Source organism: Botryllus schlosseri, chromosome 6, assembly GCF_051294905.1.
Source record: "Botryllus schlosseri isolate E-star chromosome 6, Bs_hap1, whole genome shotgun sequence".
Taxonomy (NCBI): Eukaryota; Metazoa; Chordata; class Ascidiacea; order Stolidobranchia; family Styelidae; genus Botryllus; species Botryllus schlosseri.
The window spans coordinates 29955922-29983686 of record NC_137241.1 but is presented as its reverse complement, the minus strand read 5'-3'; the positions used below and the strand labels follow the sequence as shown (position 1 = coordinate 29983686).

At 40.1% G+C, this 27765-nt stretch overlaps 3 protein-coding genes across 3 annotated transcripts in view; all 3 read right to left on the bottom strand.

The window, feature by feature from the left end:
- Positions 1-2430, bottom strand: part of LOC145440652 (kelch-like protein 8) — a 328197-nt gene extending 325767 nt beyond the window's left edge. The window contains exon 1 of the mRNA XM_080318357.1: positions 2413-2430. The gene's annotated coding sequence lies outside the window, so the exon portion shown is untranslated. The remainder of the gene's footprint in view (positions 1-2412) is intronic.
- LOC145440663 (uncharacterized) lies at positions 204-16966 on the bottom strand. Its single transcript, XM_080318376.1, has 11 exons — positions 15518-16966; positions 10452-10546; positions 9986-10128; positions 9485-9543; positions 8850-9056; positions 7913-8033; positions 6368-6492; positions 3396-3552; positions 2092-2206; positions 1058-1399; positions 204-730 (listed from the first exon to the last, which is right to left on the bottom strand). The coding sequence occupies exons 1-11, from the start codon at positions 15577-15579 to the stop codon at positions 660-662; spliced, it is 1497 nt and encodes a 498-aa protein (XP_080174502.1). The 5' UTR covers positions 15580-16966; the 3' UTR covers positions 204-659.
- Positions 16967-21538: 4572 nt separating this feature from the next.
- LOC145440662 (sialate:O-sulfotransferase 2-like) lies at positions 21539-27417 on the bottom strand. The gene is made up of 8 exons (XM_080318374.1): positions 27140-27417; positions 26880-26980; positions 26369-26489; positions 26122-26303; positions 25596-25791; positions 24552-24811; positions 24042-24245; positions 21539-21978 (listed from the first exon to the last, which is right to left on the bottom strand). The coding sequence occupies exons 1-8, from the start codon at positions 27214-27216 to the stop codon at positions 21608-21610; spliced, it is 1512 nt and encodes a 503-aa protein (XP_080174500.1). The 5' UTR covers positions 27217-27417; the 3' UTR covers positions 21539-21607.
- Between the last annotated feature and the right edge of the window lie 348 nt (positions 27418-27765).

The following is a 27765-nucleotide window of genomic DNA, read 5'->3' as shown; positions in this document are numbered from 1 at the left end:
ACCCAATATAGACGACGTATACGATAATAGTTGGAGCCCTCGAAATCGTCAGCAGTTCAACAATTATAGCACGTAATTAGATATCATTGGAACGGAATGGGATGTTTTGAAGACATATCTTCGAACACTGGCTGAATATATCGATAGGCGTTTTCGACGACTCCTCACAACTGCGTCGATGTTACCGAATGCGACCAGAAAAGTTTTCGTTGCCGGTTCTATTTTCAACCAATGCTTGAAGTAGTCTCCGTTCAAGAATGGCGTCATGATAACGTCATAAAACAACAGGACTAAGGTAATCGAGCGGTATACGCCAGCAACGTTTTGCAATAAAATAATGTTTCACAGATTTAGCAAAAAAAATTGCAAAAGTGAGCAAAAAAGAACATTTCACAAATTCACAGATATAAAACAAATAATTGAACATATTACGAATTCACTAATTCGACATAACAATTAGAAATAAGATAGCATATTCACAAATTCACAAATTTAGCAAATTTAAGAAAGACAATTTCTTAGATTCATAAACTTAGCACAAATTTTTTTTCGCAACAAACAACATTTTCACAAATTTAGCGAAACAAATCATAAATTCACAATCCACTCCACAACTAGCTTCGTACCCGCAACTTGCCCCTCCAAAGTGCCAGTACGTTTCAGACAGACTCGTTGGTGAGAGGGGTCTCATCGTCGAAGCTAATCTTTCCATCTCTGAGTAGATGGTGATCTGAAACACAAGCTGAGTTGCTCTAGCAGTTCGTACTCGAGTAGAAGTAAACGCAGAGGTGTCAGTTACGAAGTAGGTGTAGCCTACGTATACTACTTCAAGTCGTTATGATTTCAGTTTACTTCTACTTCATAGTTTCAGTTCAAGCAAAACTAGACCCAGGACTTTACTTACTTGAAAATGGATACTTATACTTCGACTCGAGTAGACATTAATGTTGTTACTTCTACTAGAGTACCAACGATATCTACTTTGACAGCCTCTAAGTAAAGTTAGAAGAATATCTTTACTGACCACCACTTCTATTGATCAGACAATGGAACTCACTCTTTCTCTCGATATCCTCCAAAAAGCCACGTTTTCCGCCACCAATAACCGACTCGGGCAAGGGCGTCGCCGTTTCGCAGCCATCGTTCGCTGTCACTGAGACGAGCTCCACTTTGGTGGACGGAAACAAATGCCGCACCAGAGATTCGTCTCCCGCGATCTGGACGCACGCTTTTTCCAGTCTTTTCTGAGAGCGGGACTTTGCGAAAACGTACGAGACCAGCCCGAGCAGGCACAGAACGAGCAGATTTCCGCAAACCAGCAAGATAGGCGTGAGGACAGAACGATGCGTGTTATCTCCGGTAGCTTTTGGTTGTTTTACTACGCGATGAGTCCTGCCGTCTGTTGAACGAAGGTTGAAACGGAAAACAATACGAGTCAAACTTGTGTAAACTAGACGATTTTCAAAATGCGCAACTACATCTACGACTAGAACTACAACTACAACTACTCACTTTTCAAAACTAGCAACTAGTGACTAGATCTAGCTACTACAAAATCCGCATCTAGGAATAGAACTATTCACTTTTTAAAACTAGCAATTGGAACTAGAACTAAAACTAGAACTAATGCCTTTTCAGAACTTGCAACTAGACCTAGAACTAGAACTACTCACTTTTCAAAACTCGCAACTAGAATTAGAACTACTCAATTTTCAAAATCCGCAACTAGAACTAGGATTAATCAATTTTCAAAATCTCAAGTAGAACTAGAACTACTCATTTTTCAAAACTAGCAACTATAGACCTAGAAGTAGAACCTTGAAAACGCAGCTAACTAATATACGAATTACCGAATGGCAAATGAACCAATAAATATTGGGGATAGAATTGGCATTTCAAAAGATGGGGGGTCTAGTTTGAAATGGGAGGAGTTTCGACCCCAGAATCTGCTCACTGTTAGTAGTGACGACTCTAGGCTAGCAATGGCAGTAAGAACATCACGCAACAGAACACCACCTCACCGGTGTCTCGATTCACGTCGAGGACAACACGTGTTTTCTAGTTGTTCGGCAAGTAAATTTGTAGTCATACCAGGTATGGTGGCAGAAACTTCTTCAGCTGGCGACAAAGGTCCTTCAGAAACGGTGACTGTTCCTATACGAATCAGCTTCTCATCTGGACTCCTTTTCGAACGATCTCCTCTGCACTAATTGAATATCAAACCAAGTCTTTCAGACACTAAACTGCGGCTAAAGTCATGCCAGACGAGATTGTTGTACCATGTTGTACCAACCCACTACTAGTTACATGCCAGATGCACGTTTACGGTCAGTTCTGTTCCATTTTGTTTCAGAATAATTATTTATGTGGGTTTATATCTTATAAATAAATGCGAAATTGTACATCAATAACCTCAATACAACCAAATACACCAATAATAAAATCAAAGTAATCCAACCGAAACAAATATCACATCAGCATGAAAATATTAACAAAATAAACTTGAGTTCAGTTAAATAACGGCGTACGAGAGTTTGTGATCCAGATTTGGACTGAAAAATTTCCAGCTTTCCGAAATTCAATCAGAATTAGAATTATAACTACACATTTTTCCAAATTAGACTAGAATTAGATTTATACTGAACATTTTTTCAAATTATATTAGAATTAGGAGAATTGTAGCCCCAGTTTTTTCAAGTTACAGATTAGAATTAGAATTACTGAATTTCCAAAAACTTTGACATTAAATCAAGTTGAGTTCATAACTATCCTAGTCTATTCTCACAAGCACGAGAACAGCAAATGTTTGTAGGCCCACATCAAGCCGAGGTCGTTTCGCACTGCAGTTGTCCTGTATCATTTTCAGGAAAACCAGAAACTATATATTATAATTAACATCAGAGTATAGAAACACTTCAAAAATTAGACTCAATTAGATTATCGGCATTTCGCTCTAATGTTGTCAAATTCGACATCTTGAATAATCTAGTTGTCCAAGTCTGGTGTGACCGATATGACTCTCTGGATGGATTCAGCTGGTCTTATCACACTATTAATTAAAAAATCACTCGGGGCATCATGCAGAAATTATGAATTGTCAGCGTTCCTGTAGCAGAAGAAAACAATATAATAGGCTAGGCTGGCTAAAAGCGAGGGTTGGTTTGGGTATAAACCTGAACGGCTCATGGCTGCCCCTGGTTGAGATGAATGTCGTAATTAACTCCGTATAATACAGCTAATGTAAATTTGCGAGGAGGTCGGTACGAAGAGAGGTGGCTGAATTATTCTTTTTTTGTACATTGGCCAGTGGCCACGTATCAGGTGGTTTATTGGAAGTACGAATCAGCCTTTTATTAGCTACAAGTCACGCGCCCTGACGAATAAAACGCACCCACCTTCGGCACGCAGCGATTTTTGCACAAGAATATTTCACAGCGGACGTACATCTGGCTAATGGAAGGAAGCTTGAAGAGACGGAAATGGAACCGCGCCTCGTTGTCCACTCCGTTACGATCAACGCCGTGTTGAAACGGGAGATTCTTGGACGGACATCTGGAACGCAACAAACGTTGTGGGAGTAGGGCTGGGCACTATGGTCCGGAAACTCATGAATCTGAATCGAGTATTATTTTTAACGTTTTGAGTCGGGTGTAATGAAAGACGATGCTGAAATGATGCGCTGCTTGCCATTGAGCGTGAATTCAACAACGAGAATTATACTTTAGATCAGGGGCGGGCAACATACGGCCGCGGGCCGGATCCGGCCCGAGAAGGGATTTTGTCCGGCCCGCGGACAGTTTTCCATCTTACATGATAATGTGGCCCGCAGACCCAGTCTGCCAAGATTCCGCATAACTTGCTTACTACTTTAAATTTTAGTGACTGTATCAAGCGTGCGAGAGTGAAGCTTACGCGTAAGTTCGTCGTAGCGAGAAGACTTGCATTATCAGCATTTACGATGTACTCAACCCTAATGTCGTTAGTGGTAATCGTGTTGTTCGTCGACTGTAATGGTCATTTACACCAGGCTGATATTTCTGAGTTTTGATTCCGTAACCGCCAAATTGTAGCACGGCACACTTCTAGGCTATTGTAAGGCACCGCATATGTCAGGGTTCGCCGATTCAAAACGGCTCTCGGGACACTTTTCAAATTTCACAGAGGATGCAGGCTGCTTGAATTCCCTATCGACATTAATTAGGCCACACAGTTGAAGAACGACGCTATCTCGTCACCCATTCAACCCAAATGAATTGATAGCTTGGTAAAATTGGGGTACCGGACCTATCGAACGCCTTGAGATCTTAAATAAGGATTGCACCGCGTGTTGGTTGATCAGAGAGATGCAGACATGACCGCGCCTGTATGACAATGCTGTTCTCAAATCCACATTGTCTTCGTCATTATCGGCGTGAAATTGCTTTGAAGTAACATTGCTGTCGTTACAATACATTCATTAAATATGATTTATTCCTGGTATATGTGGATAAATGGGTCAATATCGTATCGATTCAGCAATCCGGCCCGCCAAGTACATAATTTTACCATATCCGGCCCGCCGACTGTAGAAGTTGCCCGCCCCTGCTTTAGATAGTATTTTCCATGCGGTCGACTGGATACCTCGATTGGTCGCATCCTGACATACGAAACATGTAGTGCCAAGCAGCGCAGTGCGCACGTTAATGGAAATGACATTTATGTGACGTCGTGAGCAGTCCACAGCATTGTCAAAAAGCGCAATGAAATAGGTATGGACGAAAAAATACCAAATTATCTTTGATCTAATGTAGAACTGGCGTCATGTTCTTTGTGGTCGCAGCCAGGGCTTTGGAGCCGGAGCCGGAGCCCGGAGCCGGAGCCTCGGAGCCGTGCATTTTCACCGGAGCTGGAGCCGGAGCCGGAGCTCAACATAAAATTCAGCCGGATCCGGATCCGGAGCTGGAGCCCGTTATTTGAGGAGTAGCTCCGGCTCCCACCTATTTCATAAGATGCTATTTTATATGCAACAATCACATCTGCTGATTCATCATAATTGAACAGCAGGCCTGAATTTTAATGCTGTGCACACTGCACAGTGCACAGCAATGGCATAGAGTAAAGTGCGTTCTAATGCAACTATGATGTTGTCGGCAATTGACAAGTATTCATTATGACGTCACAAGCCGGCACGGCGGCACCTGTCTTCGTTGCTACATCCGATGTTACTGACGGCTGACAGACTCTAGATTACTATAGATGACTAACCTATGGGTAGATTAGTAATCTATAGAGACCAGGAATGGCCAACCTTGTCAGCTAAAGGGGCACATGCAATTGACCAACGAGTGCGCGGTCCACTAGTCACGCCAAGTGGGTAAAATTTTCAAAGTTTATAAATTATTATTACTTGAGTATATTGCGGGTCTATTGTATACCGCCCGCTAGGCTTGCAAGGACACGACTATTCGGCGTCTGGCCACATCGATATCGAAGGTCTCCGATAATATGCGACAATCCTTTTGTGCCTACATTCACCGTCGACGATTTTTATGCGAGCGCAAACACGAAAATACTTTCTCCCGAAACTGCGAATACAGTTAGACTCAATCGGGTAAATTAGGCGTTTATTTCATTTTCAGTAGGGGGTAGGCTACCAAGGAGCCGGAGCAGTGGTAATAATGCGGCTCCGGAGCTGGAGCCGGAGCTAATGTATGATAGAAGAAAGCTCCGGAGCCGGAGCTGGAGCAGTTTAAATTTACGGCTGCTCCAAAGCCCTTGTCGCAGCAAATGTAACATTTGAATTTTCCATAGAATATCTCGATTGATTCTTGCCAGCCACAAACGGCCGAGAATAGATGTACCTATTTCACGGTGACTTGTACAACTAATTAGAACGAAATGCCAGTAATCTCATTCAAATGTAAGTTTATTGTTCTATGCTCTTATTTTAATTCTAAATTTCTGGTTTTCCTGAAAATATCACAGAGGTAGTGAAAGTAGTCATAGTTGGTACCCAAGTAGAAGTTGAAGTAGCGATTTATAAGTAAGTAAAACAGAAACTGAAACTGTCAAGTAGAAGTAGTAGACTAAAATCATAAGAACTTTAAAATCTATACTCGAAGTCCTTCGATACTGACCACCTCTGGAACTGTATCGTGAGAAACGAGCAAAGCTGTACAACAGACAATGGCCATTCTCGTGCTCATGAGAATGATTTCTGTCGTAAGCAATTTCTTTCCATAAAACGAAATTGAATTCAATTTCAAAGTTTATGCGAATTCAGTCATTCTAATTCTGAACTCATTTGAAAAACAAACTGTCAATAATCTACTGTTACACTCAATCGAGACCGTTGAAAGGAAGTACACAGTACTAGTAAGCGTCTCACCCCTTCGTAACGATGGCGACCTGCGAGTCCTCGTCCTCGCGGACAGATGAAGCGAAGCAATTTTCGAGAAATATCACAGATGCATCATTTCCATCACTCTTAAGTCTGACAGTAACATAGAGAAGCTATGCAAACAGAATAATAATATGCGTGTATTAACCAGTTTTACTGTGAATAAAGAATATAAATAATAATATTATGCTTTTTGTCTCGCGTCCTATCATATGACGGTATGCAAAAGTGGACAATAGCAGAGTTATATTACAATTTCAGAGTATTCAAGTGAGGTTTGCCAATATAATTTTACTTCTAACCCGAGTAGTTATATTTCTGAATTACACCCACTTTTATCAGAACAGTTCTTCAGGCAAATCTACTAACTTCCAAAACTTGGGATTTTGAAAAGTACAGAGTAGTTCTGTGATATGTTCGCATCACGTTTACAAGTGAAATTCTTCCAAGAACCGCGTAAATTAGCCAATGACTCGCATGAATCGGATATTTTTTGGATGATTCTACCTATTTCTGGCGTTATTAGGCGTCTACATTTGAATTTCGTAAGTAGCCAAATCCGATTATCTGCTAAATGTAAGCGGACCGTCGACCAAATCTATTTTTGAATTAGTTCAATACTTGCTAGCTCTTTTATTCTCAACTTCCGCTTCTTTGTTGGGGTGCTGCCTGCAAGAATACAATTGACCCACTGCAAAAACTTCAACATCGGATCATCCGTATCATTGTCAAAGCCCCACGGGGGCCAGGATGTGCAACTGATAAATCGCTTATCAAAAGATTTGGCGTTCTAAACTTAGAAGATATGAGGAAACTAGAAATTGCCAAGTTTGTGTATTAATTCCATTGCGGTCAATGTCCCTCAAATTTCAACGACTACTTCACCTCGGAGACAAAAGCGCACAAGTACAGCACACGCGCGTCAGCGAAGAACAACAACCATATGATCAGGACTGAATACAAGAAAACGCATTGCTCTATGCCGGACCACAATTGTGGAACAGCATCTCGCCGGCTATCCGACAGTCGTCGAGCATGTCCGCATTCAAGTCAAATTCAAGCACTTTCTTCTAAATCAATACTAGCCAGTCTTCAGGATTACCGGACCACGACCTAACATCGACCTCGCCCTCCGTCACATGCCACCTCATTTTGTCGCTTGAGTCTTATCTTCTCTGCATTACTTTTCATTCAGTGTGCATGCCCCTTATTTACTTCGCACAGGCTAAGGTCGGTGTGTGATCTTAATGGCTAGTCCCAAGTTGTTTCGACACTTTCCTATCTTTTCATTGTATCGCAGTCTTGTGATGTTTTGAAACGATGAAAATATTTAATAACCCGATTGATTGATTGACCAGGTTTGACATGACTTCTCTTTTACTTCTGCCTGAGTAGCAAAACTGACGACCCCTACTTCTAGCTCTTGTGGTGGCAAACCCTCGGAGGCCACTGAACACATTGATGTCATATGAGCAACTTCTAGGTCTACCGCAAGCGACACATCATCATCGCGTAAAAAAATATCGTTTTTACCTCCCCAATGGCGTAATGAAGAGGAGTTGACAAAGATTTGATCGCCAGCGCATCTGGAGATGCGCTCCAGAATTTCATCGTGATTTTCTCTCTGTGCGGTCGCTCGATCTTAGCGGGAAATCTGGAAAACAGGCAAAAAGATAGCAAACAGATTGGAAAAAAAAATTTTAGTTGTCCAATTAGAGGGAGATAATTTGCGAAATTTTTCCACGCTATCATTTGTATTCCAATACGGGTTTCTTGAAAATGCTTCATAAGAACTGTAGCCTGCGAGACGATCCAAGCTTGCTGCACAGATATTTGCCTCGTTCTCATGAGAGTGAAATCTCATTTGGTATGAACTGTACCTGTTCTTCGTTTTATTTATTTATAATTCAGAATTTTAGTAATTAATTTCCAAGTTTCTTTTGCGAATTCAGTCATTTAAATTATAATCTAATTTAATTTGGAAGAAAAAACGTTTCAATATATATTATACAAAGTATAATTCTACTTCCAATTCACAGAGTTGTCATGACCACAGTCGCAATTTTTAGTCGACTCGACCCAAGTCATTTACTTAAATGTGGAAATGACTCGACTCAAATCAATTCGTATATCGACTCGACTTGTATACTAGAGTCCTCGATCAAGTCACATGACTCAACATATTCTATATGACTCTCGTACATTAGGACCGATGATTGTGAAATAAGCTCAAAAACCGTCCTCTATCTGCTTGAACAAGCACGTTTAGTATATTATGATTCAAAGGCCTTCGATATTACCCCTACAGAAGCGAGTTGAAACTGGCTTGGACTCGGGCACAGACCATTGCTCCCGGACTTGGAGTCGGACTTGACTCCGTTCAACTCGAGACAAACTGACTTATAACTCGGAACCTTGTGAGTCGGTTGCAACCCTGCTAATCTAATTTAGAAAAGCGCGAGTCACTTACTTGGCGCGACATTCGTTACCGCCACAAAGACTCTCCACAAACTCGCAATGGAAAGTCGTCATTTTGTAGGGTAAGACGAAAAGTGGCAGGTCTTCAAACACGGAGCTCCACCAAATCGTGTTCGTAACTCGATGTACGATGCTATCCTTACTCCCTTCAATAAAGTGACGCACATTACAGTCTTTGAACGGGGGGTAAAGAACCAATCTAGAAAGAAATTCGTCTACGTAAATCTCATGCATCCTGTATCAACATTTTCCAAAAGAGTTATTTCTGGAAATCTCGTCGCTGATCTTCGGGAACTCGAGCGAACAACTAAGACTCAACACAACGATTCGACTCAGGCTACTCGAATTCAAATTTAGTAGCCTATATGAATTCTAATGACTACAATATAGTAGCGAGAAATGATTGTGAAGCCGTGATCAACTCACAGCATTGTTACAAAGTGTAATGAAATAGGTATGGTCGAAAAAATACCAAATAATCTTTAATGTGATGTTAAACTGGCATTATATTCTTTGTGATCGCGTTGAAGGTACATATTTGAACTTTCCACATCATATTAGTCAGTACCGTTGGCGAAAAGCAGGTATTATGGAAGTACCATATATACATGAATTGCCTATACTCACGAATACGCGGAATCCGGCGTCGACTGTTGCAAAACGCAGTCTTCTGATATCGGAGCGGACTAAACAAGATATGAAGTCATATTTCGAATATTTTGACCGGAAACCTGGAAATCACTCGAATCACACACAAAACGCAGAAATGCTCCGTAGAATTTAATACTCAGGAACTTGTTCACGCGACAATTACAATGGTTCTGTAAATGGGTATGAAATGTCTCTCCGGCAGATAAATGGCTCGTTTCACACTACATAGCTCTCCTATAGCATTTAAAAAAATGAGATTAGAATTAAAACATTTCACAAATACGATTATAATTAGATCACCGGCATTTTCTCTAATTATAGTCTATAATTAAACAACTACGATTATATAACTGTCACGAGTCTGCTGTCGGGGAACACACAATTAGTACAAGCAACTAATATGGCTCACTTGACCAAAAAGTAAACTCATTCATATTTAATAAAACCTTATTAAAACGCAACACATCAATGACTAACCTCGTTCCAGCTCAAGTAAAGCACACCGCTGCCGTTTGGATTCCACTGCCTGGCTGCTACAGCCGGTGGGAAAGCTCTTACTTGAGATTTAGAGACGTCAATCGTGATCTTGTCGAGGGAACATTCAACAGTTCCCGAGTTCACTACGATAAAACCAGTTCTGATGAGATTCTTCAATATACAATTGAATAGTACATGTACATGTACAATTGTATATTCATATCAAAATGTACTCCAATATTTTCGCCTTGACACATCAGCGGTAACCGTCAGCAACTATAGCAGAGAATTGAAAATAGCATGCATATCAACAGTCGTCGTATCACTATCCGAAAAACAGATATGTCTGGATCTCTACGAAAATAGTCCGAAGTTTCGTCTGTTACAGATATCAAGAACCGTTAAAGTTGTTTAAGTGCATGAACTATACGAGCAAAATTTTCTATATATAATGAAGTTACATTACCTGTCACGTCGTCGTAGCGAATTTCATTCCCAGGGTGAATGGAAACAAATTTAGAATCTGGCCGTTGTGCTCTAACTTTGTCGGTCGGAGCGAAACTTGAATGAAAACGAAAGGTTTTTTTATTCACCGGCGACAACGCAATTGCACGTCTATGACTTGAACCCGTCCGATTATCGGTTCGATATTATATTTTGCAAGACAGAGTCTATCGATTTTGTCATTAAAGGTCGTAATATGGTAGGAAGGAGCCAGCCCTACATTATGCGACTGCTAGGCTGTAAAGTTGTTCAAAAGAAACAGGGGTAGGCCTACTTAACCTTGCCCCTTGGGGCGATTTGGATTTCGGAGGGGTGGAAACACGCAGGGGCGTTATGGGGGGGAGCGAGACGCTACAAAATGATTTAGCATAATAGATCGTGTAGTAGTAGTAGTTTCCAATCTACTTTCGTCAAAATTCATCAAAGATCCCAATTTTTCGTCCCGTTCTGCCCGAAATATGCGGACTATGTATGCAACCTTTCGAAAAAAAATGCGGAATTACTATGATTCATTTAGGCGCCCTCGGAAGACATTTTCTCTTTCCTGAAAAAGGAGGATAAATCCTACAAAAGGAAGACGTCATGGCAACCCTACGTTATATAGATGTTGGCGGGCTCAACCTATAACTAGCATGCAGTTACGAATTTTCATCCGCTCCCATTCCACCGATCTACGGTATCCAAATAATCACAAGACGGTTTTGCCAGCACTTCCGTGGTTCGACAGTTCGCCTAGTGTAGGGTTACCATATTTCAGCAACCCAAATTCCGGACACTCTTTAGCGCCCACTAGTGGATTTCAAAATCAGTCGTGACGTCACAGTAGCAAAGCTTTGCTCATAGTCCAGAGGTGGTCATGCACAATCCGGTTCAGGAGTATGTGACTGTGTGTTGTGTAACCGGGCTCGAAAGCACATGTTTTCAGCCCTTCCAGCCCAAATAAACAATGATTTTGAGCCAACACTATAGGGTAATCGATGCAACTTCTTGGGGGGGGGGGGGTGCTTGACATACAAATCTGGTTTCTATATGCATCTGGTCGTTAAATTATTTGAATGAATTGTGTCAATAATATTGGACGTGCCATGTATTACTATATAGATACTACTTTCCGCCCACATGATCAGAGTTAGCGGTAGAGCTGGTGGAGGATGATGAGTTCGAAAATACAGGGAGCGTATTTGCACATCGTCAGGTCATGTTCATGTCCTATCGATAAGATTGTTTATCAGCCATATGCCGGTGCGCACCACGGAGCTTTATAAACACCCCACATCCTGTGGTTTCCAACCTTTCATGGTCGCGACTCAATCTCCAATTTGAAAATGTTCCCCGGTCCAGATAAAAATTTTAGGAGCTGATTACTAAAAGAAGTCAGCACCATTGCCCAGACTTACGGGTTATTTGGAAGCTTATTACTAGGGCGGTTTTTTTACCTAAAAAAAGAAAATTTTGACTTTTTTTGACCTGAACAAACTGAATTTTGACCAAATTTTGACCTAACATATGCAAAGTAGGTGTTTTCCCACATAATGTTAAAATTGTACCACTTATCTTCATTTCTGGTTGGAACTGGCTGTCCTAACGAAATAATTTGGCCTGGAAAAACGTTTTGGGCTTGGAAACAGGCAACTTTTTACACGAAAAAAACCTATTTTAACGAAATCTGGCCCTATGAAGAATTCCAGTGGCACACAATTCCAGAAAATTAAAAAATTTTGTAGTACAACAATAGATACTTTCCTACATTCTTGGGTAGAAAGTGTATGTCCTTACTAAGAAACTTGCCAAGGACGTTCAACAGCAGTAGATTTAACTGACAACACTCAAGTTGTGCGTACACTGCTGGTGACACACTGTGTTACTTCATTTTGACAATGTTGTCAACATCACAATTTTTCATCGTGCGCTTGTCAATATAAGAATGATGCAATGCCCAAGAAGTCTTTCTTCAGTTAGGATATTGCGGTACCCTGACCATAATACCATGTCTACCTATTTGTTTTTTTTTTGACCATTTATGATTCACAATGAATTGAATAGTATATTCATATTGAAATGAACCCGAATATTTTCGGCTGACACTCGTCAGGGGTATTCCTCTGCAACTAGTAGAGAATTGGACAGAACATTGTATATCAACAATCGTATCACAAAATATGACATCACCAGCATGGAATTTCGAATGAGAGAGCGTTCAATGTACTATTTTTAGGTGGTACACGAGCTCCTTTTGTTGACAGAGTTTCGGTTGGTGTATTTTGATAAAAGTCGACTCCCAAGGGACACAAATGGAATTGCGAACGGCCCCGCCCAACGATTCGAAATCGGTCGTCTCGATAATTTTTCGCACAAATCGGATTATCTAACAGATGTTTGCCGATGGCAGAATTATTGGCCTTTGATCGATTCATAATGAGCAGACAAGTACAAGGGTATATTTACAACGGTAGGCCTATAAAGTAGGCCTAAAACAGAGGTCTCAAACTCAAATGTGCTCGCGGGCCAATTTCCTAGTTTCGATGACGCCGCGGGCCGCAGCATCAATAATAGGGATATTCAATGTATAATTTCCAAGTAGGCCTTATTTGACGGGACCTTACAGACAGGCATTCCACAAACATCGTGAAAATGTAATTTGCTATTCTACTATTCACGCTTGACACGGAATAAAAATCACATTTTGAAATATTTTAATAAAATTGTTTTTGTGCCGGGCATCATGCGAGAGGATGCATCGTAAAACTGTCGGGTTATAATATTGCAGGTAGTGGACCTTTGACGTGCCACAATTTTATGTAGAATATTTTAAAATCCACTGAAGATTGATCTGATATCAGAGCATTTGAGCTGTGTAGCCTAATCCTGGTTTTGATATAGTCGTGACGAGTAGGCCTATCGGCCATTGTTACTGTCATTGCCCAAGTCAAATTAAATCAGCGTTACATTTTGCATTCGATTTATTGGAACATATCATTAACAACTTAAATAAAATCAATATTGAGCCATAGTAATATCATTGCTTCTTAACCTTTATAGCGATCGTACCGCTTGTGCTTCCAATAAGATTTCTCGTAGCCCCCGTCTATTTTCAGCACAATTTCTGGTGGTACCTATATTAGACTATTTTCCAGTTAAATAAATTGGTCAAAAATATTCCACAGCATATAGGCTTAATTCAACAATGCAACTCGTACACCCTGCTATGGCGCTCCGTACCCCGATGGGGTCTACAGACCCTGGTTAAGAACCCCTGGAATAGAAATGTCCAATCGGTTAAGAATTCATTGGTGTTACAGCTGTAGAAGGTACTACTACACCTTACTCGCCCCCGATAATAACATGGATAAAGAGAACAAACAACACCCAGCATGTAACCAACTATACGTCACGGGGGTCACAGAATACCAATTGTTGCCATACTGATCTGATTAGATAGCCATATAGGCCTACTCAATGCAACGCAAGATACGACCATTTGATATATTACTATTCTCCATGGCATTTTCATTAATTGTTGCTTCCGTAGGATTATCAAGTCACCGTTCCGAGTCGCAATTCCGTCTCTGATTTTACCGTTTGACCAGACTCAACTCGAGTCATTTCAATTTAATCACCCAGTCAATGCGAAATCAAGTAATTTTACGAGAAGGTCGCACCAAATCGAATCACAATTTTCAGTAACGAATCATCAACGGGTCGTGGTTTATCATCATAAACTGGAAATGTGACTTAATAGCTGATCTTCAACCGCATGGTAGCTTTTAAAAGTGATGTTATGGTGAAGTTTGTTGAGACTTCAGTGGTTTTTATAGTAGTTTTAGCGTGAACTGGTTTTTATAGTAGTTTTAGCGTGAACTGCAAGTTCGTATATTTAAAAAGATATATGGCTCGTGCATATATTGTTGAATACTTGAAATTCCCAAACGTCGTCGCGGGCCGCACAAAATGCTCTCGCGGGCCGCGTGTTTGAGACCTCTGGCCTAAAAGCTATGAAATATCAAATGATACGTTCACCGACAGTGCAAAATCTACGATACAAACGAAATGCAGACGTCGAAAAATTTTTGACTCAATGAACAATTTTGACAAATTTTGACCTAACGCTACAATTTTGACAAAATTTTGACCTAACGCTACAATTTTGACAAAATTTTGACAAATTTTGACATGTCAAAAAAAAACCGCCCTACTTATTACGTTCAACATATTCGCAAACTCCAGAATAAAGGCGAACGAGACCCCATTTGGAACCACTATCTTTGAATAAAGCATTTAAACGACCTTAACGATCTCTAGGAATATACGGTTCTCCTATAATTGCGATTACAATTAGGCTTATTCCAGTAAATGAAGGTTGTTTTAATTTATATTTTATTGCAGTTTTTGAGAGGGTGGTAGTCTCCATAATAAAATCAATAAATGTGATAGTAAATCGCGCGTAGCGCGAATAAAAACATCATGCATCAGCATAAATATTCCCAAAAATATTGTTTTTATGCTGATTTACAAAAAAATTATGACCTCACGTCAAGTCTTCAAAATTCCGGACATCTGGCATATTTTAGAAATTCCTCCCGGACGCTAGTTTAAACAGTGAAATTCCGGACATGTCCGGGAAATTCCGGACGTTTGGCAACCCTAGCCTAGTGTCCCTACAGGTCATATCGCGTCAGGCTATTTCCTCATCGACTATCACTATCGTCATAGGATTTCAGTAGTCTGTTCGGTAGCATATACCTTTGGTCCATTCAACCAAGCGTTTCGCCCACATTAGCCAAGGAGGTCACCGTTCTAGTGAAATTCTACCAATACATAATACCCGAGGCACACGTCGTCAAATTGTATATGTATATGTATACGTTAACGCTTGAAGGCAAGAACTTAACGCGGAACCGTGGTATATGCGATGCCAATTCAAGCCACAGCTTACGTGAAATTCAGGCTGGCGACTCTGGTAGGTTATTAGAGAACAGCACCACTCTGATATTGACAATGCAATGAACAGAAATCACCAGAAATACTCACCAAGAGATCACAATGAAAAACGATCTTGCTACTGCCCCGGAGATTCGAAATTTTGCATCCATATCCCGTCAACACGACCGGAATAACTCCTCCCTATTCAACAAGTGCGACTATTCTAGTTGGTAGAACTGAGTCCAGATTGAACAGTTGCACAGAGTCGAAACACGCAGTCATGCCGGCAGAGTTGGAATGCTCCGTGGATACTCTACGCCGAATCGATGATCACTTAATTGGTCGTCGAGAAATTGATTGGTACAATGGTACATCTACTATTACAGCGCGCTGTAGTACGCTGTTGATAATCAGGTTGGTATTTCTACCAGGTTCGATCGCTATGAAATGTGGATTCGAACTTTTCAGCACCTAGTGGGCCTATTGAAGGAGCTGTAGAAATCAGACTAGGAATCCTAAATGATAATAATTTAAGTTGTGTAATTAGGCTAGAGCAAGGGTGTCAAACTCAATTTGTGTCGCGGGTCGGATTCAAGCATTCAGATCGCTTCGGGCCGGATCAGTCAAATTATTCCAAAGTCTTGCCTCAAAATCCGTGCACTTATTTTTCACTTGAATACGTTATTATCAAACCTATACATATATAATTGTATATTACATTACATTACGGATCATAAGGGTCATATTTTAGCAACACCTTTATTCGCAAACAATGAAATTGACAAAATACGACGATTGGCTGGTTGAATGCAGTTGTGAACCGCTAAAACAATGGCTCTAACGACGATATAAGTTGGTGAATCTCTATGATCCATTCATTTCAGTCGTAATCTGGCGTTAGCCCGATGGCATCATACATTAGTCCGCCCATATGGTGTCCATATCTTATAATTATTATATATCAAGTACAGCAACGATTCTATTCAAATAGTTATAAATGTGATGACTCTTTTCGTGCCAGGCCTAAATTTATACAAGAGTAAATCACAATTGACGATGTGTGTTTACCGTCAGTCTGCTGGATCGGCCACTTTCAATAGGACAATTCATTCCCGTCAAATAAGGCCTACTTGGAAAGACATAGAATACCCCTATAAATGCTGCGGCCTGCGGCGTCGTCAAAACTGGAAACTGGCCCGCGAGCACATTTGAGTTTGAGACCTCTGTTATTGAGTGAAACCACATCACCGGTTGCGGGGTTATTTAATGCAACATTTGTTAGAAATATGCCGAATAATACAAGCAATTTTCGATCTACTTAGAATTGCTTCGCGGGCCGGTTGAAATCGTCTGGCTGGACGCATGTTTGACACCCCTATATGAGCTAGAGCCAGAGATTAGCATGGATTTAGGATTAGGATTTCAAAAAACGGATTTGGATTGGATTGAGATAATATTTTTTTTTGAACGGATTAGGATTTGGATTGGATTTGTCGATTTTCTGGGAGATTCATATGTCGTGAGGCGAATGGCGACAAACTTTATTCAGAACAGGTAACAATGTATTTATGGTACAATAGACTATGGTTAGGGTTACCATAGGTCCTCTTTTAAAAGGATTTGTCCTCTTTTTTGACTTTTTTGAAAGTGTCCTCGGAGGACGCCCTTTTGTCCTCTTTTTTGAGATTTTGTCCTCTTTTTTGAAAATTTAGGTCAGATTTAGAGCAAATTGCGAGTGATATGCCGTAAATTAGCACAGAAGTGATGCTCCGGCGGGTAGGCTATTTCGGAGCGAAAAACGAAAAGATGACTTTTTTTTTTAGTCATCCACCTAGCAATGCTGAGAGAAAAACGGTATTTTGAGCTCTGAGCGAGGTTTTGCAAGTATCAAATTTCTGAAAAAGTGTCCTCTTTTTAGATTTCCAAAATATGGTAAGCCTAACTATGGTACACTCGGTGCCAATGAACATGAGAGGTGCGGCCCCATGCTAAGTTATCTTAAATCAAGATAATTGTTGGTTGTGAAGGAAACATTTTCAATTCCTGCCCAGCATAGATTAGCATTTTTATCTGAATTTCAGGTTAGAATCGGATTGGAAATGGACAATGGACATGGATTTGCAGGCTCGTAGCCTCCCGAAAATAAGGGAGGGGTTTCGTTTTTTTTTCGAGTTTGCTAATATAGCATCAATTCATTAGGGTGAGGTGCATAGCCTACTTGAGTGACGATTATACAATCTTATGGTGTTAATGATTATACGCGTATGATATGCTTGCCGACGAGTCCGGAAGTTATGTTAATTGGCGAGTCCCTGAACTGCTCTGGAATGTTTTTATGCTTATACAACTCAACGAATGCCATCGGCCTGCTTACTACATTTAGAGTCTCTCCACTATTGTGCATACCGAACAAATATAAATGTGGATATGTTGCTGCTATTTACAAGAATATAGCCTACACTTCTCTTAGTAAGCAATTTCTCGTGAATTCCGAATCACACTGGCGTGTGTTAACTTCTGGTATTAGGTGGTAATATCATTTTCAAGTCTGATAATAGCACTTGTTAAGGTGATACAAACCGAACCCCAAACTACTTTAAAATATGGAAGTCCTAAATGTAGGTAGTTTTCCCTGAAAAACCGCTAAGTAGAAGGGTGTATAAATAATGTACAAACATAACCACCTATATTAATCACTTTGAAATCTCTAATTGTAGTTGTATTCCAGCAAATTTGCGAATCGTTTGAATATCGACCGATAGCTTCTATCATACTTGCGGAAAATAAGGTTTAGTACTCGACTTTCAAATTAGAGTTACTTGACTAAACTTGAGGAGTTATTAGTGATTCTGTTCAAGTTTCTATGAAGGGAAGTCCTGATAAAACCCTGATTATTTCAGAATAGAATATAAGACTAACTTCTTTCGACATATTGATAGCCTCCATCGTACTGTCGGATGTCATGAAATTGTATACATGCCATCTAGTACTACGCAAAATTTCAAGGTTGATACTCAATGGCTCTGCTAGTAATTATATGGAATGAGTGGTAATCGAATTGGCGCGTAAAGTATGCCCGTATGGCATAGTACCCTTCGAAATGAGCCCACATACCTCGTAAAATTCCACTCCAAGGGCAGCGGCTTTAACTCGAGCGAACAAGTAGTTCGTATTTTAGGAGTGAAATCACCTTCCTTATGCTAAATTAACATAGGGAGAATTAATCGAAAACGGTTCCTGTTTCCTATACACAGAGTCCGGGAAGCGAATGGAGTCCGAATGTCAGCTAACTCATCATGCTGCATTTGTTTCGGGTTAGCCATGCGTCCTCCTTTTTGAATAAATGTCTCATCCCTTCGCCCAAATAGCCTCCTTTTGACATTTTGTCCTGATTTTTGGCCTAAATGCCCGAAAAGACCGCGAAGGACGTAAAATTTTGACCGAAAAGGACGGACGACGGGTAGGCCTATTTCTGGAGTCAGATCTGAAAAATTGAAAAACCACCCATTTACAATAGTCCACTATATAGCAACTTTTGTATAGCCTGTGAAAAAGTGTCTTCCTTTCCGGATCTCAAAATATGGGGACCGTATAGGCAACTAGGAAGTTGGAGTTAATGTACAAAAATAATATTCATTCCGCGTAATTATTCAAAATATTGGTGAACAAGAAACATTGATAACTCTTTTTAATTACACCAACCCCCAGACACGTCCATTTCATGACCGACCATGAAATCTCTTATGACCGGCCATAGAACAGCACTTATCATGACCGGCCAGGGTATATTTGCCGAACACAAAAGAAGAAGCATTTGCCGCGTGATAATCAAGCGCAATTCGATTGGTTAATAACGCTGACACAAATCTCTCTGGCCGACCGATGGAAAGGCGATAGATCTTCTGAATTCGAGAGCGATCAGTTTTTGTACATCAAAGGTGCTGTAGTGTCAAAATGGGTGTGTTCGCATCTCTCTTGCTCTGTCTTCGCGTAGTTCGGCATTGAATATGCACACTTTTGTTGACTGGGTGGCCTCGGCCGAGGTCAGCCAGTACCAGCAGAAGTTTGGTCAAATAGTTTAATTGATGGAATGCGCAAAAATAGCTCAGAAACACAGTTATAACACTGGTCAACAAAAATTTTGTTGCATTTCTACCAACACTTGTTCTTACCTAATTTGGGGGCGCTGAATCCGAATCTGACCTTAGTTTTTTTCTGCAAGGTCTAAATTTTCTGCAAATCTAGATTTTTTATTTTATTTTTACTAAATTCAAATTTTCTGAAAAATTACTTGATTTGTCAAATGATGTTCTTGCTTATAGTCGAATAACCAACCTCAAAACAATAATAGGTACCCAGAAATTATTGTGTTACCACCAGCCATTGTATTTACAGACAATTAGGCACCAAATGTTTGAAAAAATGTAACAAAGAACATTTTTGCTGGTAAAATACATGTAATAAGCGAGTTTTTGTTGGAAAATGACATTGAAAAGAATGATGACAATCCACAGTATAAACTTAAAGCTATCGATGAAAAGATGCAAAAAATTCAATTATTCTCCAACCCCGGAAAAAAATTCTCTTATAACATTTGCGTTTGTACGCGTTTTGAGGACAGTCACGTTTGATGCCCCAACAATAATCCACCCTCATATGTCGATCCCACCGACCTTTGGTAGCGTTCTTCCACTGTCATGAGATCCTAGTGGAATATCGCTCTCCCTGTTCATCAATGACAGCCTTAAGGTTTTCAGGGAATTTGTCCAGGTGGCTGTACAGGAAATGTACTTTTATGCTCATGTTGCATCCTAAATCACGAAACCCTGAGAGCATCTTGGATACAAGTTTTTCATAGTTTGGAGCCTTTCTGTTGCCGAGAAAGTTCTTGATAACATCTACAAAAGATAGCCATGCAGCTTTCTCCTTGACATTCATTTTCTGAATGAAGTTTTGGTCACGAATAAGTGTACGTATCTGTGGTCCATTAAACACTCCTGCTTTTATTTTATCATATGACAAAGTAGGGAAAGTATGAAGAAGATGACGAAAGGATTCATTGTCAGGATTTAGAGCTTTAACAAACTGTGTCATGAGACCTAGTTTGAGGTGCAGGGGCGGAAAAACAATTTTGTCTCTGTTACGATTGGGTTGTGTGTTACATTAGGCATGCCAGCTTGAAATGTTTCACGTAAGGGCCACTCCTTCTGTGTTCAATGTTTTTCACGTACTCTACTGTCCAACATGCATAAATAACATGGAAATTTGGTGTATCCTTTTTGCTGACCTAGCAGAAAACTAACCATTTTGAGGTCAACACAAATGATCCAGTTGTGCTCATGATATCTGAGCAAACCCATAACAGTTTTAATGTCATCATGCCGTTTCTTCAAGACAGTGGAGTGACCAACTGGAACAGCTCCATAAACATTTCCATTGTGTAAAAGGACACACTTGAGGCTGCGCTTGGAACTGTCCAAAACAATCGCCATTCTCCTGGATCATACGAGGAGATACCCAATTGTCCGAGAAGACCAGGTATATCGTTGCAAAATACCAGCTTATTTTCCTCTGAAAAATAGGGAAGAAAGAGTTCTTCTCTTTTTCGAAAAAAGGATACCTTTACAGATTGATCTAGAACCTGTTTTTCCTTGAGTCTAGAGGCTAAGAGATCAGCTGCTTGCTTGGACAAATCTAAATAACGTGTGAAGTCATTCAGTTCTGATTGATTAAACTGCTGAACAGCTGCTCTGGTTTCACAAGAAGAGTGTTCAGATTCAGATCCTGTATCTGTTCTTTTATACTCCATTTCCATAACCTCTTCCCTTTGCGATTCAGTTTCCTCATCTTCAGAAAATGTAAAACCACTAAAGACTGGAGAAGGGAATCTATCAGAGTGCGGAACAGGTCGTATAAAGGGCTGAATAGATAAAAAGTGTTCGATGCAGATCAGATTTATGCACTAAATATGTGCCACAAACGAAAAAATTAAATTGTCGATTGCATGAAAACTAGAGCATGCATGAAGAAACTGATTGCAGATTTGAAATCAGCATCCTAAAATTGTGTAGAATAAGTTAAAAAATCTCATGCAACAAGAAACGAAAAAAAATTTGTTGACCAGTGTAATCAGTCAAATAGATTTGCCAAGGCGAAGTATTACGCAGACCCAAATAAGAATGCGTGAATATATATTCGTTAAAATGTGCGATTGGCAGTATAAGAAGGAGGTAGAGGCGTGTAATTTCGACCTAAAATCGTTCTATTGGTTCGCTCAATAAGGCGGTCGAAAATTTCAATCAAATCCTTCGAAAACGGGTTAAAATTCAGCTTTGTAGGCGGTCGTTTGAAATTTCCGACGTTATCCAGCTGCATGCATATCAGACGCTTTTCAAAGTTTTCGATGCGTGTGTGCTGTTGTAAAAATTCGCCGATACGCCTCATTTCTGCAGCCGCATTTTTTTGCAGATTTTCGAAATAAACGACGTGTATTCTCATCGGTTGCTGCACGACCTTCTGAATCGAATCGGCCCAAAACCAAGTGGAATGATTTGCAAACTTCCAGAATTCTGCAAAATAAATTAACAAATGATCAGCCAGTATGTAGAGTTTGAAAAAATATCGCTATCGGCCGTTATAAGTGCAGCCGTCAACACGCAATTCAATTAGTATGTGTTGGCGAGATGGCGACCGTCGACATGTTCATTGAATTTACGAATTGACCGATGTACTCCGAAAATGCTTCACGAACGTAAATCGGGAAATGTACCAATGCCGCCAAAATCGCTGTTTTAATCTGCAAACAATTGTCGCGATGCGAGCTAATCAACGCGAAGCCAGAAACCGCAAGAGACAATTACTGATTGGCTGTGCGATTTCGCGTTTGTAATCTTTATTATTGTCTGCTTGAAACCTTATCTTCGAGAGTTGTCGTGTGTGACTTGCAAACTTGCCAGGCCAGTGCGTAGCGTATTTCGTTACTCACACGGCGCATTGCACGTGAATAACATTGATTCAACTCCTAATTCTCTGTGATGTAAATTCTGGTTTTTGGTCGATGCCGTCGGACGGACTGGTAGCGTAGTTACCTTTTCGAATGATCGTGCCATCTTAAGATTCCATTTAATAACTCGACTGCATGGTTTGATATTAATGAGTGCTGGTCCGGTATTAAAACGCTACACGAATGGTTTAACGCTGTACGTACACCAGCGCCATGTAGTAAAGTGCGTTTTAGTGCGACCATAGTGTCCTATATGGTGTCGACACAAGCAAATCTCACGCCTCAGTGAAATTACATAACGTCACAATTACCATTTGGCTACAGGCAATTTGACGGTCATTTTTGACCGTTTTGCCGAGCATTAAATTTGGTAAAACGGGTATCAATCGAAAGCTGGCTCTACAACTACACTGATTACCAAAATATAAATTTTATTCCGCTCGTGGCCGTGGAACTCCCACAATCAGCCTCAAATTTTTCATTGTTATGGAGATTGGCATTGGGACGCAACAATGCTGTCTGGCGAAACGAGAGAGTAGCTCCAGAGTAAAAGAGTTGCAAGTATTATCTGCGACCTGGGAATATTCATCCATTTGTTATAGCTTACAAGTAGTCAAAGTACTTATCTTTGGTACTCAAGTAGAAGTAGAAATAACGTCGAAGAAGTGCATGGTGATTCCGAGTGAGTAAAAACGTTAGTATTCTAGACTTAATTTTACCTAAAAAACTGAAAAGTATTAAGTAGAAGCAGAAGTAGTCTAACATGCAATATTTTTTTAATATCGGATGAATATATCGGTCTTATCGGTGCTATAGTTATCGGAACAATCGGTATCGGCTGAAAAATCCGATATCGGACGTCTCTAAAGTAGAGGTTCCGAATATCGATTGTTTCCAGAATTGGTCAATTCCGAAGCACTCTACTTCTACTTCAGGTGGATTTTACCTACTTGCACTACTTCCTGACGTGGTTATGTTTTAGACTACTTCTACTTGCCAGTTTCCAGTATTTTAGACACAACTATAGGCTTACCATACGTCCTCTTTTAAGAGGATTTGTCCTCTTTTTTGACTTTTTTGAAAGTGTCCTCGGAGGACGCCCTTTTGTCCTCTTTTTTGAGATTTTGTCCTCTTTTTTGAAAATTTAGGTCAGATATAGAGGAAATTGCGAGTGATATGCCGCAAATTAGCGCAGAAGTGAAGCTCCGGCGGGTATTTCGGAGGAAAATGCGGTGATTTCAGCTCTGAGCGAAATGAAGACCTTTTTTTTTTTTTCAGTCATCCACCTAGCAATGTGGAGTTAAAAACGTGTTTTTGAGCTCTGAGCGGAAGTGATGACCTTTTTTTTTTTTAGTCAACCGATCATGAAGCGGGCGAAATTTACCTGTTTTTGAGAATTCTTCTCCAGTTTTGCATGTCTGAAATTTCTGAAAAATTGTCCTCTTTTTTCATTTCCGAAATATGGTAAGCCTACACAACTAGGCCTACCATACTCACATTTTACTTACTTGTAAATCTCTACTTCTACTTCTACTTGACTATAAATTTACGGCGTTATTTACTTCTAATGGCCGATACTGATCTATATCACTCGATATGATCGGGTCCAATCAATTATTATCGCCGTACTTGCGGAGTTGAAAACTTGCTGGTCGGCGCTGGCCGTGTGGCTTTTGGTTGATATTCTGGCCCAGTTGGCTTTGACTGCGTGATAAGGATTTCTGATGAGCACGATCGCAGCTTTATAATCTTCTCTGATTTTCAACTTGAACAGATGGTCTTTGACCACGATAGAGCGCTTGGATTCTGGACTTGTTAATTCCCCGAGAAATCCTGCAACAAAATGTGCAGACATTGATTAAATTTGGAAGTCGGCGCAATGGACGAACTTGGACAACTTTTCCGAATCAGATTAGAATTAGAATGATAGCTACACCGTTTCCCCCAAATTGGACTAGAATTGGGAAAAAATTGGAAATTGAATTCTATTCTGAATTACAATGAAATACAACAAATACAACGTCACGAACATAAGCCTACCGATATTGTTTCATCTCTAATGACCGATGCCGATATTTCTTTCAAATCGTGATACCGACTCGATTCTATTAACAATAAACTCAACTCGAAATTCCCGACCTCCTTCGTAGAGATTAATGTCGTTGTAAACGCTCCCGGTGTAAATCCCCGTGGTTATCTCGATGAGATGCCGGATCCAAGTGTTTCCGGATCCGGGGAAGCTGACCAGAGCGATAACCGGAACCGTTTCGTAATTTTCGTAGAAGCTCACAAGGCAAGAAGTGTCTTCCCGTGCGGTTCGATAAACCGCCAGCTGTCTTTTCGTTCCGTTTGCAGTGCACCCGTGCAAGACGCTGGGCATACTTTCCGCTTTCTGGAATCTTTTTAAAATGGAGAGATCTGTCGATCGGGCTTGAACAATTAAATAATTCTCGTTGTTCAATTAGTGTGCGAAATGCCGGTAATCTAATTTTATTTAATTTGTGAAATATGTCCATGTCCATGCTCACATCATACTTCTGACCCATTTCTGGTTTTCCTGAAAATGCTACAGGAGAAATGCATAGTGCGAAACTGCACTTGATTTTTGTTGTATTTCCAGGCTCGGTTATTTCAATTCGATTTCTGAGATTTTGTGAATCCAGTAATGATAATTCGGAAAAGCTGAAAGTTTTTTAATTGGTTAACTCTTCTGCCGATGAAATCTGTAAAATTTACTCTATAATAAACGAACAAGTGTTGCATTATCATGGAGTTCAGTACCGAAGTATTCATTCTTCAATATACAATTGAATAATACATTGATATTGAAATAAACCCAAACATTTCGGCTGACACTCGTCAGGGGTAATCGTCAGCAACTAGTAGAGAATTGAAAATTACCTTGAACCTATTTGAAAAGGCAATCTGATGACATTGATTATTCAGAATTTCATGCCGGTAACGTCATATTTGGTGATTCTTGATATGCAATGTCCTTTTGAATTCTTTACTAGTTGTTGACTAAGCCTACCCCTGACGAGTATCCGCCGAATGTATTCGGGTTCATTTCAATATGAATATATTATTCTATTGTATAATATAGCTCTACCTCAAAATCTCTTGGTATATTATTGCATGTATGTTGTAGGCTAGGCCCCTAATAATATATATGTATGAGCTTACAGGGAAATGTAGTCTGAGCAAATGCAGCTCCTGCTGTGAACGGGTATCGCGATGGTAAATTCCCGATTCTCGCAATTCAAAACGCACTGCGCCTTGCTCAGAAACGAACCTCTCAGCAACACCATAGCTCCGTTAGACACAAGGTCAACATCGATGCACCCAATCAAATCTTTCTCCAGTGAAGATTCGGTCACCCCTGAAGATGGGAAGGGAAGTAAAGTTGAGCGTATTTATTATATTGAAATTCAAATCCTGTTACGGTTTTGAGATTCATGTCCATACGTCCGAATCTAAATTAAGATTTAAATTTCTATAGCGTCCATAATCGAGTCGAAACCTGTATAATAAATTCAAAATTTGCAAACTTCTATAGCTTCACATCTACATGTTTAATTTTGAGCCATATTTGGAGTACAACATGTTTTGAGTCGACCTAAAAATTTTATCAAATAGCCGCAAAAATTATAAAAAAAAGTTATTTTGGAACAACCCTAATCTACAGGCAAAAGACGTATTTCCTCTATACCTTTATCGCAGTCGCGTAATTTTTTGAAAACCCGATAACTTTCCGTGGTTCTGCATTTATCTGCCGCATCCCAACTTTGATTCGCGTAACGCTTATATTGACGGTTCGATATGAATCCTTCTAACTCTGGGCTGCAGACGCACGCGTGTGTTTTTTCGTTAAATCCCACGTAATTTCCACCGCTAAGAAATTTAGAGTCATTGATTCACCAACATATGAATTCTATTTCAAAATCTATAAATACAACCCATCGAAGCACCAATCGAAGCACATCGGCTCAGTATCGACTCCTGGTCCAGCGTAAAACATTCTGAAGTGGTATTTGTCTTGCGAGGTCTTTATTGGCACAAAACAACCAATTCTTTTCACTGCGAATGCAAATTAAATCTTTGCTCTAATTTTGTCATATTTGCTAATCAACAAATTCATTCTAGTGGTATATTTTGGAAAGTGAGTAGTTATAATTTTACTTCTAGTTGCGTAGGCCTATTTTAAAAAGCGAGTAGTTCTAGTTCCAGCTGCACATTTTGGAAAGCGAGTAGTTCTGGTTGTGTAGGCCTATTTTGAAAAATGAGTAGTTGCGTATTTGGAAACTGAATATTTAAAATAAAATTTTGTTGCCAGACAACTAGAAAACACGTGTCGCCGATCGGCATGAATCGTGATACCGGTGTTCTGTTGTGTGTTAACTGGTTGGTTGGTTGATTAGTTACTACTGAGTCTAACGTCCCGCTAAAATATGGAATAAGGTATGTCACCTCTGCAGCGTAGCGTGTGATTATTGAACCGTGTTGCAGATCGAATGATCCCTGACCATCTCTCATCAACATCAGATAATTTCGTTTTGAAAACCCGAAATCTGAAGTGATGAAATGCAGAAGTCAAAGTTTGATAAATTGCGTAAAGGTATGAAGACTATTCCGCAACTCTCGAGCTTATCTACAGCTTATTTATACGTTGCTATTACATATCACATTTTATCACAAAGTAGCCTAAGATATTGAAGAATGAATTTTACCTGCCAAAATAACGGAAGAATGATGCTCCTGTTGCTGTAACTAGTACTATCATCAATAGTTTTGACATTCGACTCATTCTCTAAAATTGGACTGTTCTAGGCTCGCTGGTTGGTTATAAATGGAGACGTGGGAAAAGCATCTGGTTTCTTGTTGCATCCATCACTCAGCTAGAGGTCTCAACTCTGTGAATTGCGATCAAAACTCGGCAGTGGCATCGTTTACTGACGCATGAATGAAATCGCTTCGATATTTATGAATGCCGAACCTGCTTCCATAACGCGTAAGCAAAAGCATTCAATATAACGAGCCTGTGTTGAAGCCAGCTCAGAGCCGCCGGCTATATTAACTAGTGGCGAACAGATACTGTTCGTGTCCAATTGTTGAACCGCTTTGAATGCTTCACGTTTCGTGTCCAAAGTGGATCGCTGAACTGAACACGAACAGCATTCGTCCAAGCTGCAACTCTAGCATTGTCGTTGGGAGTCGGGTCACAGATAGGCTCGTGAGTAGTCATAAGTTAAACTGCTGGCAATAAAGAAACGCTATCATCGTCAACCTTTGCCGTAATTATAGTTTTACTCAATTCAATGTCGACAAGAGCCACGTGAGGTGCTAACCAGATTTG